The 21,096-nt window shown below is 47.7% G+C and overlaps 2 protein-coding genes across 9 annotated transcripts in view; one reads left to right on the top strand and one right to left on the bottom strand.

Moving 5' to 3' along the window:
* NTRK2 (neurotrophic receptor tyrosine kinase 2) overlaps positions 1-21,096 on the top strand; it is a 384,042-nt gene that overhangs the window by 289,663 nt on the left and 73,283 nt on the right. For all 8 annotated transcript variants that reach the window (XM_049711806.1, XM_012538905.3, XM_049711808.1 and 5 more), the window contains 2 exons: positions 13,318-13,490; positions 19,945-20,179. In XM_049711806.1, the coding sequence (XP_049567763.1) occupies positions 13,318-13,490; positions 19,945-20,179 (408 nt within the window). The remainder of the gene's footprint in view (positions 1-13,317; positions 13,491-19,944; positions 20,180-21,096) is intronic.
* On the bottom strand, positions 6,763-7,843 carry LOC125964897 (aldo-keto reductase family 1 member A1-like). Its single transcript, XM_049711816.1, has one exon. The coding sequence runs from the start codon at positions 7,834-7,836 to the stop codon at positions 6,862-6,864; it is 975 nt and encodes a 324-aa protein (XP_049567773.1). The 5' UTR covers positions 7,837-7,843; the 3' UTR covers positions 6,763-6,861.

Raw genomic sequence — 21,096 nt, 5'->3', positions numbered from 1 at the left:
TAATTCTGCTCCTGCTTCGGCGTACTTCTTGTGGTGTCCTTAAGGAGACTAACTCCATGGCGCCCTCAACTCAGACATTACATTTCCTTCCAAACTAGTGCTAAAACAGGATGTCAGGGCTTGGGCTCGTCATGATGAAGGATCAGCCAGCATCAGCAGTGTGTAGCCAGCTGTTCTGTCCACAGCATGCTTCCCATCACTACTGCCAGTGGGGCTTCTTACTGGTTTAAATCCCAGTCATAGCCCTAATCCCACCCCTGACTCCGACCCAGGCCCTAGTCCCCATAAACCTCCTGGCTTTGCCAAATAAATGTTTATAAATTAACGACCCGCGATGAGCGTTTGCTCTTTAATCAACACTGCTGAAAAACAAAACAAAAACAAAACCAGGGCTTCCCTGGTGGCGCAGTGGTTGAGAGTCCGCCTGCCGATGCAGGGGACGCGGGTTCGTGCCCCGATCCGGGAAGATCCCACATGCCGCGGAGCGGCTGGGCCCGTGAGCCATGGCCGCTGAGCCTGCGCGTCCGGAGCCTGTGCTCCGCAACGGGAGAGGCCGCAACAGTGAGAGGCCCGCGTACCGCAAAACAAAAACACCAAAAAAATAAAAAAAAAAACAAGCAAATTTGTCCCCTTATCTCAAGTAGAGAGAGCAAAATATCTACAGCTTAAAAATTCATTTCAACTTCAAGGTCACACAGCTAAGAAATCTCATCTCGATGACCTTGAATGTGAACTTTTGTTGAAATCGGAGGCTTTGCTTACATTGGCCAGAATGATTTCAAGCTTCAGAGAGGAGGCCCATTTTAACTTTCTGGGATCCAGAGGCTACAGCCACGGAAGAAAGAAGTCTGATTTTTCATGGGCTCCGGGATGAATTGGGTCAGAAAAACACATGAACCTTTCATAGAGCTGCCTCTCACCAGCCTGATCTGCTCATTTTTAAGCGTGTGGGCCAATTGAAAGTGTATTCAAAGACTATCTAATAAGCCTGGGAGGAAAATGTCTATGGTTCTGTCCTGACCACAATAAAGGGATTTTTTTAAAGGAATGAGACAAACTGAACGTGGCCTCCAGGGCCTGCATAGCCCTTCACCTCTGAGGAATGGCTGCCAGGGCTGCTTCTCCCCCATTGGAGGCACCCAGGGATGTTTGACGGTCTTCCTGCCTGTTGCCTAGCAACCCCTGCAGCATTGATTATGCATGCTAAGAAATAGCAGCTATTGTCCTTTTTCCTTCTCTAGAAGGAACTGACGGGTTTGAAATCCGAGGTTTTGCTTTCAGACTGACAGATGTCAAGTTCCTGTACATTCTGGCATCGCTTGCCCCGAATGACTTAAGGTTTGAGGGACCCACAGAAGCCAGTTTAAGGTGGGAGCGATCCTAAGGCATGCGCAAGCCCCTCAAGGGCGCGTGGGAGACTGCGCACGCCTCTCCCATTAGAGTATCTGCTTGTTTGGATCCAGCCGGATTGCCCTTTTCTTGATTTTTTGGATGACCTTTGTTTTTTAGTGAAATGGATTTATCCCTTTCCACTGAATGACAACCGAAGAACCCACAGAGAGGATGAGAAGCAGAGAAACCGGTCTTTGATCAAAATGAGTTCCTTTACCTTTAAGTAACTCAATTGCCAAGGAAACACTGCATCACCATTTCCCTGCATTAGCTGTGGATGCGTTAACTAATTTTGGCTCCATCCAACCTGCATTTCAATAGCTACAATTCCTACAACCTTTCCTTGTGCTGTGAATGTGCGCTAATTTTCATTTTTTAAATACAGCCACAAGTGGGCTTTGTAGGATTCATGGCCTCTCTTCCCCCTCTCCACTAACTCAGGTGTACTTCTAGAAACAGAAGAATGGTGAACACAAGAGAGGCCTTAGGAATCATATCTATAATCCAAGTCCCATGTTTTATAAATGGCAAATCCAAGACCCAGAGAAGTTGAGGGGCTTCCTCAAGGTATAAGTTAAAGCGAGTCAGAGATTCTGCACAGGAAGACTTGGCGAGATGCGAAATGGTGACGTCTGAGTTCAGCAGGCACTTTCTTTAGCACCTAATGAAGGCTTTTTGTTTTTCATGTTTCTGAATATTTGCTTGTCAGCAACAGAGGAAATGATGCAAGCGTTCTGGCAGAGTTGACTGATACACCCCGTGGCACGTTACCATGGGCCAGCCCAAAGTAGCATACAACACGCCGTGGCCACGCCCGTGCCTGGAGGGCCCCAGCGCAGCCTCGGGGCCACACAGCTCCCACTCACCCATCAGCTCTCAGCTAGAGTTACTCCTTCAAGGAGACTTCCCCTTGCTGCTCCCCCATTGAGGTCAGAACTCCCAGTTCCACGTATTAAGGCATCTGTACTTGTCCTTTACAGCATATGTCAAGGTTGTTAATTATACATGTATTCGTGGGTATATTTAATCAATGACATGAGTGTCTATCTTCTCCATTAGAGTGGCATATTCTTGAGGGTAGGAACCATGCCTTTTAGCACATTGCCTAATATGTAGTAGCAGGCAATAAATGCTTGTTGAATGGATGGATGGATGGATGGGCTATTGAAATAATAGCCTTTTGAAAAAGTAAATAATTGGCAGTTGGCATTTCTAGGTAAGAAATAACTTCATGAGATTATATATATATATGATATAATCTAATGAGAAATCATTTTAGAAATGATTGAATCACTGTGCAGATATATAGAGCTATTATTGAAATTCTTTAGCTTAACTGATACCTTTTGCCAACGAGGTCCAGGGAAGATAAATGACCTATCCAAAATTACATGGCTTGAATGAGATCACTTCATGTCAGACCTAGGACTAAAACTCCGACCTCCTCACCAGCCCCATGCCCACTGTGCACCACGTTTTCACGTCCTGAATTCTACACATGCCCTAATAAACCAAACTGAGGAAATTCAACGTAATACCACCTATCAAGTTATACAAAGGAGTGTGTAGTTGTGCTTATGTGTGTGTAATGACGAGAGAGATTTTCATGTTTTCCTGGGTAGCAGTGTAATTCAAGGCAATAGGTGGAAATAAGGAAAATGATTCCAGATGAGTGCTTTGGCTTCAGGAGGATACAAGCAAAATACCTTAATCAGCTTTGATAATAAGAGCAGTATAATATTCATTGAAAACCCAACTCAAGCTGGTTTAAGTAGAAAAGGGAATGTATTTGCCCAAGCTCCTGGAAGACCTTGCTGCTGGCGCTCTAGCTTCAGGCACTGAAAGATCTAGGGCATCAGCAATTCTCTCTCTCTCTCTCTCTCCATCTCCTGGCTCTGCTTTCTTCTCTGCTGACTGTATTCTCTGGCAGGTTCTCCCCACATTATGCTAAAGACTCGTCAGCAGTGGCTCTGGGCTTAGATGCGGCCATCCTACCAACCCAAAAGAGAGCTCTTCTTTCCCAACAATTATGCAAAAGTCGAAGGGCCAACTCGTACTGGCTTGTCTTGAGTTGTTTCACCAGGCCCTCCAGCCAAGGGAATAGAATGTTCTGGTTATCTAGGCCTGGGTCACATGCATATCCTTGCAAATGGAAGATGAGGTCAGCTCTAACCACACACATGGACCAAATGTAAGGAGGCATTGGTTCTCTGAAACAATATTAGAGATGCTAAACAAAAAGACAGGGGAAAGAGACCTGACAGGACAAACTGAAAGATGAATGACTCAAATAGGACCTGCAGGACCACTGGGCCTCACTGTGAATGAGGCAGCTGGGATCCAGAAGCCCACCAGGATCTGAGCTGGCCCTTAGGACAGGCCCTTTGTTACCCTCGCAGGAGGCACCAGGGCTCTCCTCCAGGCTTCCCTGCTGGTGTGGCGCAGCTGTCTCTCCCCTCCGCTGTTCCCTAGCATTGGGCTGCTGCCTCCTGCCCGCTGCTGCTCCTGCGGTCTCTATTACTCACCTTCAGATTCCTTAAGAAGGAAATGCCATGCGACCAGTTACTCCGGTCAGTGTTCCTGCCAGGCAGCTGCCTGAGGTCCAAGCATCCAAGGTGGGCATGTGACACAGGCGAGGCCACCTATGGGCCAGAAGCAGCTAGAGCCAGTTGTCTCAGAATATGTGTAAGGGCAGAAGAAGAGCTCAAAAAAGACAGCTTATCCTTCAGTTCTGGAACAGGGAAACAATTTGTAAATGAGAAAGAGCGTCAAGAGTTCATCCATTCAAGTGCTTTCCCCAGGCAAGTTTATTTTTAAGGCAGATGGCTGTTTTCTTTCTCCTCTCCTCCCTCCCTTCCTTCCCTCCTCCCTTCCTTCCTTCCCCCCTCCCTCCCTTCCTTCCCTCCTTCCTTCCCTCCTTCCTTCCTTCCTTCCTCCCTCCCTCCCTTCCTCCCTTCCCTCCTTCCTTCCTCCCTCCCTTCCTCCGTCCCTTCCTCCCTCCCTTCCTTCCTCTCTCCCTCCCTTCCTTCCTCCCTTCCTCCCTCCCTCCCTCCCTTCCTCCCTCCCTCCCTTCCTTCCTCCCTCCCTCTCTTCCTTCCTCCCTCCCTCGCTCCCTCCCTCCCTCCTTCCTTCCTTCCTTCCTTCCTTCCTCCCTCCCTTCCTTCCTTCCTTCGTTCCTTCCTTCCTTCCTTCCTCCCTTCCTTCCCCCCTTCCTCCCTCCCTCCCTTCCTTCCTCCCTCCCTCCCTTCCCTCCTCCCTCCCTCCCTTCCTTCCTCCCTCCCTCACTCCCTCCCTCCCTCCTTCCTTCCTTCCTTCCTTCCTCCCTCCCTTCCTTCCTTCCTTCTTTCCTTCCTTCCTTCCTTCCTTCCTCCCTTCCTTCCCCCCTCCCTCCCTCCCTTCCTTCCTTTCCTTCCTTCTTTTTATTTTCTACTGATAGTTGTCACATCAGTCCTCACATCTTGATTAACTGTGAAGCCTCTCAACCATTCCTTCCTCCTCCCGTGTCCCCCTCCATTTCTCCATTTAAATTGGTGTGTGAAATCCCTGTTCCCACAAAATAGAAATTGATGATGACAAGGTTAGTGTATTTAAGAGAACATTGGTCAGTGTTGCCCTAAAAAAATTGATTGTATTCCTTAACAGAATATAATGTTGCAGAAAGTACTATCAATTCCATCTTTACAAGTTTCTGGGAACAGAAATGGTAGAACTTTTAACAGTGGCTTATTAAAAGGCTTAATCATCTTTATGGTCCGGGCATTGCTTAATAGATTTCTATGTCCTTTAGTGGAAGTTCATTCTTCCCTGGCACATATATGAGTGCATGTGCTTGTGTGTGTGTGTGTGTCTGTGTGTGTGTGTACGTACACACCCACATGTGCTGTAGGATGGTCAGTAACATTTTCCGTGTCAGAATCCCTCTTGTACTTGTCATGGCAGGCCCCCATTATTAAGTTTCTCCATCAATGTCCCTTTCCCAGTAACTTCAACTTTTAACCTTTGATGGGAGATCTGTTTTTTGTCTTGTTAATTTGTCCTGTTAACCCTTTTTTTCTGGCTTTTCTCCAGTTTATCCACATCTTTTCAGAAATGCTGAAAACAAGCAGTGCGTTTCACTCTAATGAGGTCTCATCTGATACAAAACATAGCTGGAGTATTATTTCACTCCTCTGTATCTCTAGAACATGTACATTGTGATAGATGGGCTGCTTTTTAATTGACTTTAACGTGACAGCAGAACTCGTAATCGAGTCATGGTCTACTGTGACCTACCAGCTCCTTTCTGTCTAGTGGAATTGTCTCAGTCAATTGTATGCTAGCATATTTAAAGCCTGTAAATATCTTGCAGTTGTCCATGTCGGAGGCCAACTTCTGATTCACTCTTTTGAGTCAATGTTTCTCTAATATGACAGTTGCTATGAATTAGTTTCCCATCTTTCAAAGATTTAGCATTTGTACTATGCAACTTGATGTAATATACACGCACAAGCCATCCATTTTATCCCCCAAATTATTGCAAGTATTTTAAAGTATATGAATTAGAAATTAACCTCATGTTTCCCATTGGATGGTTGGCTTGTTAGATTTGGAACCATGAGAGCACCATTGTGAAAATAAACATGGCAGCGGTCAACACCCTGGCTATGAATCTTGTATTTGATAAAGTCCTTGCAAAGGCCAGTTACATATGATTGGCTGGCCTTTGCCGTCAATCATATGTAACTGCAAAGTTACACAGAGTGTTGGTTTCTAGTACAGCGAGCACTATCTGAGTGTGTGTGTGATCCTTACTGTTTTTACACAGTCATCTAATTAGCTTTTACATTTGTAGGAATGTTGGGGAGACAGCTACTACACTCTTCCTAGTTTCTAAGATTTTGTTTCTATCAAGCTCTTTCTATCTCTGAATTTATTACAATATACTCCTCAAAAGTTCACTTTTGTAAGCATTGGTTAGAAGCTTCCTCTACTTTTCTTTAGAGAAGACCCTGTAAGTTAGAAGAATCACATAGCCTCGTGACTGTGGCTTCCCCTAAGTACTTGAATAATCATTGCCTCTAAGGACCTCATAGGGAGGGTGTCTGCCTTAACTCTATTTCAGTTTAGCATTGTTTTCCAACATTCCCAGGAAGTAGGTTGACCCATTAACAGCTTACTAAGGTGACTTTTATAGAACAGGTCTGTCCAATAGAAGTATAACGTGGACCACAAAAGCAAGCCACATTTCTGTTTTAAAATTTCCTAGTCTACATGTTAAAAAGTAAAAAGAAACAGATGAAACTCATTGTATTGATGTGTTTTGTTTAATTCAACCTATCTAAAATCTCATCACTTCAATATACTATTAATCTAAAAATATATATATATATATTTTTTTGGATACTCCAATGGCTTTATTAACTCCTTCTTTCTGGGGATGGCAGGACGTTATAGCTGGAGAGATGAAAAGGAAGCCAGGAAGCTGTGGTCTCAATATGGGTCACTGAAGGGGTAGAGAGGGTGACCTGCATCTCTCGGGACCCTCTTCCCATCCACCGTAAGCATGGGCACGATGAATCGCAAATTTTTATTCAGGGCATCCAGCTGCTTCATCTCCTCCAGGCTAAAAGTGAAGTCAAACACCTGGATGTTCTGAAGGATATGGGAAGGTGTGACACTCTTGGGGATGCAGCTCACTTTCCGCTGGACCTGCCACCTCAGCAAGATCTGAGCTGGAGACCGGCCATACTTTTCAGCCAGTGCCAGGACCACTGGCTCCTCAAGCAGGACAGGCTCATCAGGATCACGCCAAGCACGATCAGAGGAGCCCAGGGGGCTATAAGCAGTCACCTCCAGGCCACGTGCTCGGCAGTGGGCAATCAGCTCATTCTGAGCCATGTATGGGTGGCATTCCACCTGCAGGACAGCTGGGCGCACAGAGGCCACACTGAGCACATCATCGATCTGCCGACTGCTGAAGTTGGACAGGCCCAGTGCCCGCACCAGCCCTTTAGCCACCAGTGCCTCCAGAGCCTTCCAGGTCTCCTTGTAGTGGGTGGAGTCATAGCGTATAGTCCCATCAGCATTCTTAGGAAAGGGGTTGTCACCCCGCTCAAAGGCATAAGGCCAGTGCACCAGGTACAGGTCCAAATACTCCAGCTGGAGGTCAGCGAGTGTCTTCCGGAGGGCAGGCTCCACATCCTCAGGGTGGTGCTTCGTGTTCCACAGCTTGGAAGTCACAAACAGCTCCTCCCGAGGCACCAACTTGCCAGGTCCCACATTCTCCTTCAGGGCCTCCCCAATCTCAGTCTCGTTGCCGTAGATAGCAGCACAGTCAATGTGGCAGTAGCCTATACTCAAGGCATACTTAATAACTGCTTTTACCTGGCCAGGCTCACTCTTCCAGGTGCCCAGTCCAATCAGGGGCATCTTCTGTCCAGTGTGCAGGATACAGGAAGCCGCCATTGCCCCCACTCCTCACAAGCCACAAAGAACAGTCAGGAAGCACACCATCTAAAAATATTAATGAGGTATTTCATGCACACCAAGTTTTCAGAATCTGAAATCTGTATTTTACACACATCTCAATTTGGACCGTATTTCAGATGATCACTAACCACACGTGGCTATTGGCTACCATATTGGACAGTGCAGGTCTAGAAGATATCAGAAGAGTAAACAGTCTCCATTAGCAACAGATCTTGACCCAGAAGAGCTTAGGCATGTGGACAAACATTCTAATGCATCTTGGTTGCCTCGTGGGAGGGTTTACTCATTTCTGTCTCTGCTTTAAGCCCAGTGGTGTGCATTGGGCATTGTGAGGTTTTGCCATAATAATCTCTTCTTTTTTTTCTCTTTCACCTTAACTCTGTGGCTATGCTCTCTAAAAAGTATAGGAGAAGAATATGACATCAGTATTTTAAAAAGGACACAATCTTCGTGTTACCTTGTGCCTCCAAAACCACCTATACTTTGAAATGCACAATCATTTCTCATGACTCACAACATCCCATCACACCAATGATTTCAAATAAGTGATCTTGCCTCCCCTACCAGCTTCCCATTAGCCTTAATATTCTGAAGAAGCATTTCAGACGAATGTTCAGCTTCCTTTTGTTTTTATTTTCTTACTTCTGTTTTACTTTCACTAGTTTCTCAGTTCTGTGCTTGACTTTATGTCATGCTAATCCACTCTTCCAACTCTGACTCAGTGTGTACTCCAGACAGCAGCTCGCTGCAGCTCAGGATAAGACCTCTCCCTTGAGAATGTCTTCAGACGGGATGGCATCTTTAGAGTGTCAGGAAATTCACCAGGAATAAGAAGAAATGAAGCTACAAAGCAGACACTAGGAATAAGAAAATAGCAATGCTCAGTGATGGGGCAAATATGCCTGTCAAAATGAAACTTCAGTGGAGGGAGTTGTCAGTGAGGGAAGCTGCCGCCTCATGTCCATTGCCAAGGGACACAATCAGCCATGGTGCTAAAACAGAGATGAATTCTATAAATAGGGTTGATAGCAGGATTTTTCCAGCTTCTGATTGCTGTCTGGCTATGGTTCCACCCTTAGAAAAATTCTGTCCTTCGAGTGCCAAATTCAGAAGATGATTTTGCCCAACTCGCTACCGCCATATTTTCTGAATCTCTTAAAATAGAATTGGATTATAATTTAGAAAAAGAACTTGACATGTAAAAATGGATGGGCACATAGGATGAGGCCAGGTTTGTGAAATGCATTTGTCCCATGAATAGTGAAATCTCCTCTCTTAAATTCAAAAATGTTACTGAAGCACAGTTTTTAACATTGCACTAAGAGCGGAGTCTCTTCCCGTAGGATTTTGCTTTGAGGAAATGGAAATATGAAATGCTTGTTAAGTCTTTCAGTTTGGTGCCTCCCCAGTGAAAATCCTATCTTCTTTCCCACTCTACCCCACTGTCTGACATCCCCCCACCTCTTTCTCTAACACGCACACACACACACACACAGACACACACAAAATTTAGCGTTCTTGAATCAACACTACATAGCTGAAACTTGAGAAGAAAATTTACATGCAGAATTTGTCCATGCTTTGTGAAAATGACCTGAAAGTTTCATTTGCCTTCTCCAACACACTGTGAAAGATGGACCAAGGCCATAGAAATAAGCTATCTCAGCGACTCAGAGAAGCCCCTGCATAAAAAGACTGGATCTCTGAGAAAACTGCAGGCTTCAAGGGATTTCAGGAGGGAACCAGTGGCAGACTCAGGGGCACTTCCATGCCCTGGGCTGGCCCCCTGCCTTATCCATGCACCTTCTGGCCTTCTTGGATCCTAGCGTGAGCAAATTGAATGCAACTAGGTTGGGGTTTCAAATTCAAATCTCCCAAATCTCTGTCTGTACCAGGGAGCCTGGGGGGCATCTCAACTTAGTCTATCTCATCCAATCCTCCCAGGGACCCTGTGAAGTAGATGATATTGTTACCCTCACCCTACAGAAGAGAAAACCAGGGTTCAGAGAGGTCCAGAGCAGAGCCAAAGTCTGTGTTCTCCTTTCAGTCAAAGGCAGATCCTCACACTATGGTACCCAAAGGGGAGGAGTTCTAGCTTCTCATCAAAAGGTCCAGGTTTAAACCCTGGCTCATTGCACCAATAAATCTTGAATACCTGCCATGTGCCTGGTGCCGTGCCCAATGCCGGCAGTGTAGAGGTGGAAGGCACAGTCCCTGGGTCAAGAAGCTCACCATATACACCAGAGATAAGCAAATAAACATGCTGTGAGAATGTACTGTGGCTGGCAATATGATAGAGGTGGGTACGAGGTGTACCTAGAAGGGTCATCCAACCTAGCCTGGGAGGCCAGGCCGTGGGGATGTGACAATGATGAGGGGGTCAGCGAACGTTTCTCAAAAAGGTGATGGCCAAGCCCAGTCTTGGAGGACTGCTAGGTGTTAGCCAGGTGTATTAGTTCTTATGGCTGCTGTAACAAACTACTACAAACTCAGTGGCCTAAACAACACAAATTGTTTCTCTCACAGTTCTGGAGGCAGAAGTCTGAAATCAGTTTACTTAGTTAAAGTCAAGATGTCCTGGCTCCTTCTGGAGGGCCTAGGGTAGAACTTGTTTTCTTGCCTTTTCCAGCCTTTAGAGATGCCCACATTCCTTGGCTCATGGCCTCTTCTTCCTTCTTCAAAGCCAGCAGCACAGCATCTTCTCTCCTCTCTGACCTCTGCTTCTATCCTAATAGCTTCTCTCTCTTCCCCCTCCTGCCGGTCTCTTAGAAGGACCCTTGTTTATGATGACACTGGGGCCCACTCGAATAATCCAGGCTCATTTCCCCATATCAAGATCCTTAATCATATCTGCAAAGCCCGTTTTGCTCCCTGGTGGCGCAGTGGTTAAGAATCTGCCTGCCAACGCAGGTGACGCGGGTTCAAGCCCTGGTCCGGGAAGATCCCACATGCCGAGGAGCAATTAAGCCCATGTGCCACAACTACTGATCCTGCACTCTAGAGCCTGTGAGCCACAACTACTGAAGCCTGTGTGCCTAGAACCCGTGCTCCACAACAAGAGAAGCCACCGCAGTGAGAAGCCCGCGCACTGCAACGAAGAGTAGCCCCCGCTCTCCACAACTGGAGAAAGCCTGCACGCAGCAACAAAGACCCAACACAGCCAAAAAATAAATAAATAAATAAATTTATTTAAAAGTCCCTTTTGGGGCTTCCCTGGTGGCGCAGTGGTTGAGAGTCCGCCTGCCGATGCAGGGGACACGGGTTCGTGCCCCGGTCTGGGAAGATCCCACATGCCACAGAGCGGCTGGGCCCGTGAGCCATGGCCGCTGAGCCTGCGCGTCCGGAGCCTGTGCTCTGCAACGGGAGAGGCCACAACAGTGAGAGGCCCGCGTACCGCAAAAAAAAAAAAAAAAAAAAAAAGTCCCTTTTGCCATGTAAGGTAGCATATTCATAAGTTACAGGGATTAGGATGTGGATACCTTTGGGGCGGGGCATTATTCAACCTCCAACACCAGTGACCCTGACCAAGTCAGCATCCCAGGCATAGGGATGAACACGGGCAGGGGCAGGGGGGCATGGCCCGTGTCATTTGGGCAGCTGCAGACATTTCATAAGGTGGAAGCATAAGTTTCAAGACAGGCATGTCAAGAGATCAAGCTGTACAGAGATGCAGCGGAGCCGGTTCATTCAGGCATTGTGTTTGGAGCTTGAATTATCATTGTGATGTATCACCCTATTTGCTCATGAATGTCTGAGGCCCCTGTTTGGGTCATTGTCTTCTTGATGCCACCGCAGCTCTGGTCAGTGACTGACACAGGACAGGAGCTCCGCATGTGTGCATGGCACCAACAAATGCCAGCTGTGCCCTGCTGTGACACCGTGGTGGCTGAGCAGGGAACTAGAGGCACCAGAGGCCAGCTGGCATGCTCCTGGGCATTGTCTTTGTGGCAGCATGACTGGCCGCCTTTTTTTTTTTTTTGTGGTACGCGGGCCTCTCACTGTTGTGGCCTCTCCCGTTGCAGAGCACAGGCTCCGGACGCGCAGGCTCAGTGGCCATGGCTCACGGGCCTAGCCGCTCCGTGGCATGTGGGATCTTCCCGGACCGGGGCACGAACCCATGTCCCCTGCATCGGCAGGCGGACTCCCAACCACTGCGCCACCAGGGAAGCCCTGACTGGCCTTCTTGAGCTCACTGGCAAGGGTGTTTCCTGAGCCAGCAGTGTGTGTGGGCACACGTTGGGGAAGGCTTTTTGGAGACCTTACTTAATAAAGACTGGCAAAGGGATCATTGTTGAAACTGGAAGATGGGTACATGAGGGGTCATTATGATCTTCTCTCTACTGAATATTTCCATAATATAAAGCTTTACAAAGGTTATATGAGCAGAGGCGAGGTGTGCAGAGCAGCCTAGAAAGTACAACCAGCCCCCAAATGGGAGAGATGTCCGAGGTAGTAATTGGGACCAGGGTTAAAAAGGATGAAGGTGATAAAAAGTTAATGTCTGCACCTTGCACCCATCAGAATGGCCATCATCAGGAAGTCTACAAATAATAAATGCTGGAGAGGATGTGGAGAAAAGGGAACCCTTCACATTGTTGGTGGGAATATAAACTGGTACAGCCGTTATGGAGAACAGTATGGAGGTTCCTTAAAAAACGAAAAATAGATTTACCATATGATCCTGCAATCCCACTCCTAGGCATATATCTGGAAAAGAAGAAAACTCTAATTCTAAAAGACATGCACTCCAGTGTTCACAGCAGCACTATTTACAATAACCAAGACATGGAAGCAACCTAAATGTCCATTGACAGATGAATGGGTAAAGAAGATGTGGTACGTATGTACAATGGAATATTACTCAGCCCTTTAAAAGGACGAAGTAATGCCATTTGCAGCAATATGGATGGACCTAGAGATTATCATACTAAGTGAAGTCAGACAGAGAAAGACAAATATTTGTGGAATCTAAAAAATGATACAAATGAACTTATTTACAAAACAGAAATAGACTCACAGACATAAAAAACAAACTTATGGTTACCAAACGGGAAAGGCGGGGGGATGGATAAATTGGGAACTTGGGTTTAACAGATACAGATACACACTACTATATATAAAATAGATAAACAAGGACCTACTGTATAGCACAGGGAACTATATTCAGTATCTTGTAAAAAGTTCATGTCTGTCACTTAATGAAAGAACATCTATGTAAATCCTTCATAAACTAAACCTTTGCGTACCCAGAAGGAACTTTTCCTCAGTTATTCATACAAACCTTATTTCCTCAGGAATTAGGCTAGTTTTTCAATCTTTTGGGTGATACATGAGAGGAATGTCCTTCCCATCCAGGAACCTCAAAGCCCCCTAAAGGAATCCCTCTCAACGCAGCTTCCCTCTCACGCCCTCAGTCTAAGCTGTGTTGGTTTTCTCCCCTCTGCCCCTGGTCCCCAGACGCTGAAGGATGCCAGCGACAATGCACGCAAGGACTTCCACCGCGAGGCTGAGCTGCTGACCAACCTCCAGCACGAACACATCGTCAAGTTCTATGGCGTCTGCGTGGAGGGTGACCCGCTCATCATGGTCTTTGAGTACATGAAGCACGGGGACCTCAACAAGTTCCTCAGGTACGGGGGGCACCGGGGGCCACGTGGGAGGTGGGCTCCAGACAGCCTGGGGGTGAGGAGAGGGGGCTTCCTGGGAAGGACCAAGGGGCCCTTGGACCTTTCTCTGGAACAGCCTGTCCTGGTGACAACATCAATGCCTACTACAGAGAAAGAACCTGAGGCCACTGCATGGCTCCTTTTCCTGAATCAACAAACTCTACATAATGTGATACTAATGATTCCACTCCATTTCACCTGTGTTTATTGAGCGTTGCTTCATTAAATGGTACATGACCTGTGCGTTTGAGATGGGCCCTAGGCTCTGTAAGAGTTTGCCAGGTGGATAAGGGAAGAATGTTATTCGGGCGAAGGGAACAGCAAGAGTTCAGGCACCCAGGTGTCACAGGGAAAGGTCTGGTCTGGTGAAGAGTGGAGAGTCCGGAGATGCCAAACAACACAATAAACCAGGGCAAGGGGAGGTGGAAAACAGGGTAGGAGGGGGTCACGGCTGGAAAGGCGAGCATTTGGACTTTACTCTGAGGACAGAATGAAGAACCAGGAAGTCAGTCGGTCAGAGGATCGAGTGCAAAGAACAGCATCGAAAGAGCAAAACGTCTAGGAGGAAGGAGGTAAAACGACACTGGACAGGACCATTGAAGACTGAGGACTGGGGCCCTTACTGAGTCCCGGAGGTCAGAAAAAGGTGGTCAGCTTCGACACGAGGGGTTTTGTGACCAGCGGGGAAAACTGGAAGGCAGCAAAGTGAGGAAAGGGAAAATGTCGAGGATAAAAGGGAGTCGTTGGGTTGTTAAATAGCGTTGTAACTTGGATTTCTAGCATGGGCCTAATTGGGTTTTTGTTCAGCAGTGGGTTCTCAGGAAGTCCCTTCCTTGGGGTGATGGGTGCGGGGGCCCGCGAGGGGCTGCGGGATAGAGCAAGTGAGAGACGGTTTCGAGTGTGCATAACCGGGGGTGGGGTGCGCCGGTGGGCGGTGCTGCTTTGAAACAGTGAGGACAACGGTGCAAAGTAAAAGGGATCGCAGGGCAGCGTCTCTCGAGGAGATAGTAATGATCCGGGCAGCACGTTGAGCTGGAGTTGAATCTCAGCTCTAGCATTTATTAGCTGAATGACCTTGGGCAAGTCTCTTAGCTGTTGTGATGATAATATTGAGCCAGCAGGGTAGGCAGGAGGGCTGAATTAGAATAAATAGAAAGCTCGTAGCATAGGAGCAAGTAGGAAGTTTTCAACAAGCAGAAGCTTGAATTCTGCTAGTAATGATTTCTACTCATACACCAGCTGAGAGAAATCGAAAGGAGAGCTGAGTTTGATGAGAGAGACAGAGGAAGCTGGTGGTCACCCTGCTGGAGCCCATAGTGAGTGTTCTCATCCTGTATCTACCAGGGGAGAGAAGAAATGTGCTGATCCAGACCCTCCTTGGTGAAGGAGAACAAGCGATGCTTTCATTTGCATTAAGCAGAGGCACGATGGAAGCCGCACATTTATGATCTCGAACAATGGAAAGAGTAAGAGGTCCCAGTAGTGAGGGCTGGGAGATCCGGGTTCTCCCTCCTATTCAGCATCAGATGCTTGGGTCCCTTGGGTGGGTCCCCAGCCACACCACCTCAGCCGCCAGAACTCTCAGGTGGATCTGAGTTAGATACTCTTAAAGTCACATCTGGCTCTCGCACACTGTTTTCTTTAAAATATAACTAATCTTTGAAAGATTAGTATAATTTAGGAGAAATAAGAAAGATGTTCCTCACTGGCCTCAGTTTCCTCACCTGTAAAATGGGTGTGATAACACCCATTTCAAGGCCTAGTGTCAGGACTCTTGTGATGGCAGGTAATCAATAGATGTTGTCCCCACAACCCTTCTTCTCTGACACATTTTCCTCTTTATTTTGGCTGAGGCATCTGTAATCCCGGGGAAGTGACGCCTTTTGCGTTACAGCAGCACCTAGACTGCCCTGTCCTTCTCTAGTTTCTACGGGCACTGAAGAGAGCTTTCCACAGAAATCGGCACCAGTAGCTTCATGCAGCCCCTGGAAGGTTCAGGAACTGTACAGTTTAAGGAATAAGTCAATTGCTGAGACAACAGTGGAAGGGTAAGAGAGTACTGCTGTGTTTAGAAATGTCATCCCATGATTTGTACAGTCTGGATCATTTTGACCATCCCTAGCCTCGTGAATACATGTGCACGGGTGATAGGGGAGAGGATGATGGGAGCTTTTGCACATTATCTTGACAAATCTAATGTGAAAGGAAGAAAAGAAGCTGAATTTGGTTGAGGTCTGCTGCTTATAGAGCTAATTTCCTTTGTTCCCATGTTTTAGGATACGTCCCTAACTTAAAATGGTACTTTCCCAAAACTGTAGCATAATAAATTCAAATGTACTCACCTGGATGCAATTAAATGCCTCTGTGCGCTCAGACTCTGTGTGTGTGTGTGTGCGCGTGTGTGTGTGCGTGTGTGTGTGTGTGTGTGTGTGTGTGTGTGTGTGTGTGTGTTGATTCTTTCAGTTCCATCCCTTGCTCTCCTTCCTGCCTTCCAGAAGGAGCAGGCACCTAATTCTCCCTTGGCAGCTTGCACAGGGCATGGAGCTGCTGAAAACCTCCTGTGCTCCATTTCAGAATCTGCTGAACTCTGGGAACAAGAGCTTTTCCATGCCAAGAATCAGGTTCTCAGGTCCAAGGATGTGCTGTGAACTAGTCTGTCCTCTCTTTCTGGAAGGGAACCCAGCCCTTACACTGCCATGAATGTGTCCCCAAGTGTCATTGGAACTGCCCTACAAAGACAGCTGTCTACAATTACCCTCCCACCCTTTTTATTCATCCAAAAGCCATACATTGAGGACCAACATGAGCAGGCCCTGTGCTAGGTTGGCTGGGAGATGAGCAGTCATACATTGTCCTTGCTTTCAAGGAGATGACAGTTCTTCCCCTTAGAATTCTCCTGAATTCCCTTCCAATGAGGAGAAGATAGACACAGCTTTTTTTTTTTCAAGCAATAACAGCTATTTATCAGGAATTCCCTGGTGGTCCAGTAGTTAGGTAGGACTCAGTGCTTTCACTGCCGGGGCCAGGTTTGATCCCTGGTCAGGGAACTAAGGTCCCGCAAGCTGCGTGGCAAGGCCAAAAAAAAAGCTATTTATTTATTGAGCCTTTCTAAGCATTGTAAATGTTTTAAATGTATCAACATAGTAAGCTATTATTACCATCATTTCCATATTACAGTTGAAGAAAGTGAGTCAAGCAGCTAGTGAGTGACAGAGTTGAGATTCAAACCCATAGCCAGGGCTGCAAAACCCATAGTCTTAACCATGTCACTACTTCCTCTTGAAGTGGCCATTAAAAAACCAGAAGGAAAGCAGTGTCCTGTAGAATTCTGGAGCCAGAGGAGTGTGGCTAAGGGCTGCCGTCCCCCTCATTGGGAGGCAACAGGCCGAACAAGGCAGGGTGGGCAGCCTCCCTCGTCAGAATCCCGCTGAAGCTACTACCTGCTCCCCGAGCCAGGGCGCCGGCGGTGCTTTCCCCTCTTAAGGTGTGTTCTCCTGGAAGAGGTGAAATACGTTTTTATTTCCAAGAGCTGAGGGGTAACCTGTGGAGTGAAGCAAAGTGAAGCAAAGCAACATTGTTTATACTCCTCTTAAGAACTTGTTTAGAAGACTTGCCTGCCCTGGTTTTATAGCAGGACTTTCTGCCCAAGCAAAGCATTCAAAGGCTTCTTCTATTAAAATGAGCCTTGTTCAAATACCCAGAACCAAGCAGGAGCAACAGCTGGTTAAAAATGCAGGAGCCTGCCCCAACTCCAGGAGGTGGAGTGCAGAGGGCCCTGGAGGGCGCCAGCTCTCCGGTGCCGCAGAATGGAAAGCTGGCAGATGGGGGCTTTGCACAGAGGTGGCCTTTTGTGCTTGGCCTCTAACGTTTCCTCTTTCCTGGAGTCTTTGCAATAGACAGATTCTTAGAGGAGTCTGGATTTCTGGAGCTGAAATAAGGCTGTGAAAAATCAACAATTTATTTCACTCTTTGAACTAAATCTATGAAGATTTCATCCTGGCCTATATTCTCTGGGTGTTTCAGGATTTCCCATAATTCATGTGCATCCCTAGATCCTTTTCCTGGTGTCTCCTATGATGAGTGAAAACACTGTCACTTTCCCCTGCCCCTTCAGTGCTAGGAAGGGTTGGGCTTCAGTGACCTTTAGTGAGGTGGGCGGGGCTGACCCTGAGAGCCCCATCACAGGCCAACCACAAAAAGAAATGCACGGATGATGACTTGTGTTTTCGTATCACCGTCCATTTCTTTTTTTAAAGAAAACTTTGTTTGCAAAGCCTTTCTCTCCAGCTTTCCAATGAAAGTCTACAAAGCACCATACAAGCAGGGTCTCACGTATCCCCTGTCAGTGTCATATTATTAGGAAGGTGTAGTCAGTATCTCCACTTTACAGAATGAGGAAACAGGCTCAGAGACGTTCTGTAGCCTGCCTCAGCTCACAGCTAGCATGTTAGAAGGAGATCATGTCCAGTTCTGATACCCCAGAGCCTTGGCCGCTGCACTGTAAGACTTCTTACTCCAGAGGGAGATTCTGAGCTGGAGAGAACCTGAAGCTTTTCCCGTATTCTCCTCCGTGTGACCATTGGCAGTCGGGGCTGTAGTTTGAATGGAGGTGAAATAAATGTGTCAGGACTTGCCTTGTACAAAAACAGGAATGGCTAAATCCAGATATTCAGAGATAAAAGGAACCTAAATGATCACCCAACATAATACCCCTATGGATTTTTGCCTAATGGGGAAATTACAGACTGGACAAGTTAAAAGTCTTCCCCAGATCATGGGGCTGGACACCGCGAGGACTGGGAAACTCCTCACCTCCTTGTCCAGTACTTGTTCTCTGAAAATGCAAGAATGACTGATCTGGTGACAGCGTGTTTTGGGAACCACTGTGGCTGGAGCCATGACGGGAGGGTCTATGGGGCTGGTGGGTCAGAGGCGGGGCAAAACGAGCTGGATGTTCTTGGGTAATTCTGGCTTTCTTATTTTCAAATACTCATATAGCTCTGGACGCCCATAGGTGGGGTCACCCACTTTAAATTCTAACATTTAGAATCCTCTATGTTTGTTTTAAGTGCTTCCAACTGTCCTGAAGGAGATCTCCTCCCTTGTTTCCCTTTGGGAGACAGAAGCCCTTTGACTCCCGCCCTGGCACGTCCAGCAGCAAAGGACACATTTACTCCTTGCCCTGCAGCACCCCTCAGGCCCTCAGGGGCAGTGGCTCCAGTCAGCTCAGCAGGGTTCCGGGGTGGGGAATGCGGTTCATGATAGCGGAAAGCGGGGTGAGAGCGGTTCATGATAGCGTCCTAAGACTGGGACCCTCCCCTCCCTGAAGCACATGCCAGTGTTAAGATGCCTTAAGTCGGGCTTCCCTGGTGGCACAGGGGTTGAGAGTCTGCCTGCCGTTGCAGGGGACACAGGTTCGTGCCCCAGTCTGGGAAGATCCCACATGCCGCGGAGCAGCTGGGCCCGTGAGCCATGGCCGCTGAGCCTGCGCGTCCGGAGCCTGTGCTCCGCAACAGGAGAGGCCACAACAGTGAGAGGCCCACATACCACAAAAAAAAAAAAAAAAAAAAAAAGGTGCCTTAAGTTGTTGCATAGCTGGGAAAAGGCTGGGTGTGTAAGACAGAGGATAAAGAAGATATAAGACACCGTACTTCACAGCTCCCCCCGCCCCCCACCATAGTGTGGGGAATAAGACTTGCCCCAGTAAAAGAATAAATGTGTTGTGATTCAAAAGGCTCTCCTGTGTGGTGCCCAGGACATGTGTTGAGCTGGAGGTCAGGGGTAGCGGTGGGCCGAAGAAGATGGTATTTTTCACTGGGAATGAATGTCCGGGATGAGGATGCCCTGGGATTCTGCTGAGTTGGGCTTGGGGATAACATGGGCAGCTTGAAGCCATGTTGGGCCACAGGGCAGGTGGAGTAGGGGAGAGCAGAGCTGCACTCTGGAGGGAGTGAGGGCCCTGTGCTGCAGCATGTGGCTGGGAGGACAGAGTTGGGGCTCCTGCTAGGGTGCAGTGACCCCTCACTCCAGGAGAGCCAAACTCTTCCCCCAGTGTTTTATTTTGATTTGGGTTTTTTTGTTTGCTTGTTTTTTGCTTCTTCCACCCACTGCTTTTCAGGGTCTTGGGATCTAGCCAGTGCCTGATCCCAGCATAGTTCCAGAACCCTAAAATGTGAACCTGTCTGTGTGTCGAGGGGGGCACTATTCAGGCCCACATGGCCCAGGAAATGCTAGACTTTCTGGGAAATAAAGCCTAGGTGCTCTGGAGGCTTTAGAGATAAAACTGTGGGTGAAGCATCCTTCCCTCCTCTTTTGCTAAGTCAGGCAGCATCTTTCCACACCAGCAGCTGATGTGGGGCAAAGGGCCCCTCAAGGCAAAGAGCTGAGGCTCCAGCAAGGCCCTCTGTGTTCTCCCCAGGGCTCACGGACCTGATGCCGTGCTGATGGCCGAGGGCAACCCGCCGACGGAGCTGACACAGTCGCAGATGCTGCACATCGCCCAGCAGATCGCCGCGGGCATGGTCTACCTGGCGTCCCAGCACTTCGTGCACCGAGACCTGGCCACCCGGAACTGCCTGGTGGGCGAGAACCTCTTGGTGAAGATCGGGGACTTCGGCATGTCCCGGGACGTGTACAGCACTGACTACTACAGGGTGAGTGGCTGTACCGAAAAAGAGACCCCAGGGCCATCCTTCCCTGGGGCTCCCTCGTTGTATTAGTTTGCTAGGGCTGCCACAACAAAATACCACAAAGTGGCTTACACAACAGAAATTGATTTTCTCACAGTTCTAGAGGCTAGAAGTCCAAGATCAAGGTGACGGCAGCATTGGTTTCTTCTAAGGCTTCTCTTCTTGGCTTACAGACGGTGCCTTCTCACTATGTACACATGGCCTTTTCTCTGTGCACGGGCATCCCTGGGGTCTCTCTGTGTGTCTAAATTTCCTCTTCTTATAAGGACACCAGTCAGACTGGATTAGAGCCCACCCTAACGGCCTCATTTTAGCTTAATCACCTCCTTAAAGGCCCTATCTCCAAATATAGCTGTGTTCTGGGATTCTAGGGGCTAAGCCTTCTACATATAAATTGGGGGGAGACACAGCTCAGCCCACAACACCGTCCTGCTCTTTCCATGGCTCTCCAGAGCTGTCTGTGAGATCTCCAAGAGGAAAGAGTTCTCAACATGAGAGTTCTGCCAGGGGAACCCTTGGAAAACTTCCAGGAGGCCATGAGGTTAAAGGATTTTGAGGTTTGGATTTGATTCTGTGAAACTATGCCAGGAGCCTTTGTTTGAGGCTTGATCTAGGGTGAACTGGTTCACATAAATGAAAGTACACTAAGACCCTGGAAGTTCCCACTCAGAACCATCTTGAATGAAAGTGGATTGGCCGGTGGCCATCTTGGTAAGAGGTTCTGTCCTACCGAGTCTGCCTGGGGTTCCCCCATTTGAAACACTAACAGCTAGAGTTATAGACAATAATTCAAATCTACTGATTACCTGGAGTTGGCATCCTTGGCGTGTTAGATTTAACTGACATCTCAGAACTTGGGTGTGAAAGAAAAGGGTTATTTC

This window comes from Orcinus orca, chromosome 6 (assembly GCF_937001465.1).
Source record: "Orcinus orca chromosome 6, mOrcOrc1.1, whole genome shotgun sequence".
NCBI lineage: Eukaryota > Metazoa > Chordata > Mammalia > Artiodactyla > Delphinidae > Orcinus > Orcinus orca.
Note: the sequence above shows the minus strand (reverse complement) of the source record. Positions and strands in the feature narration are given on the sequence as shown.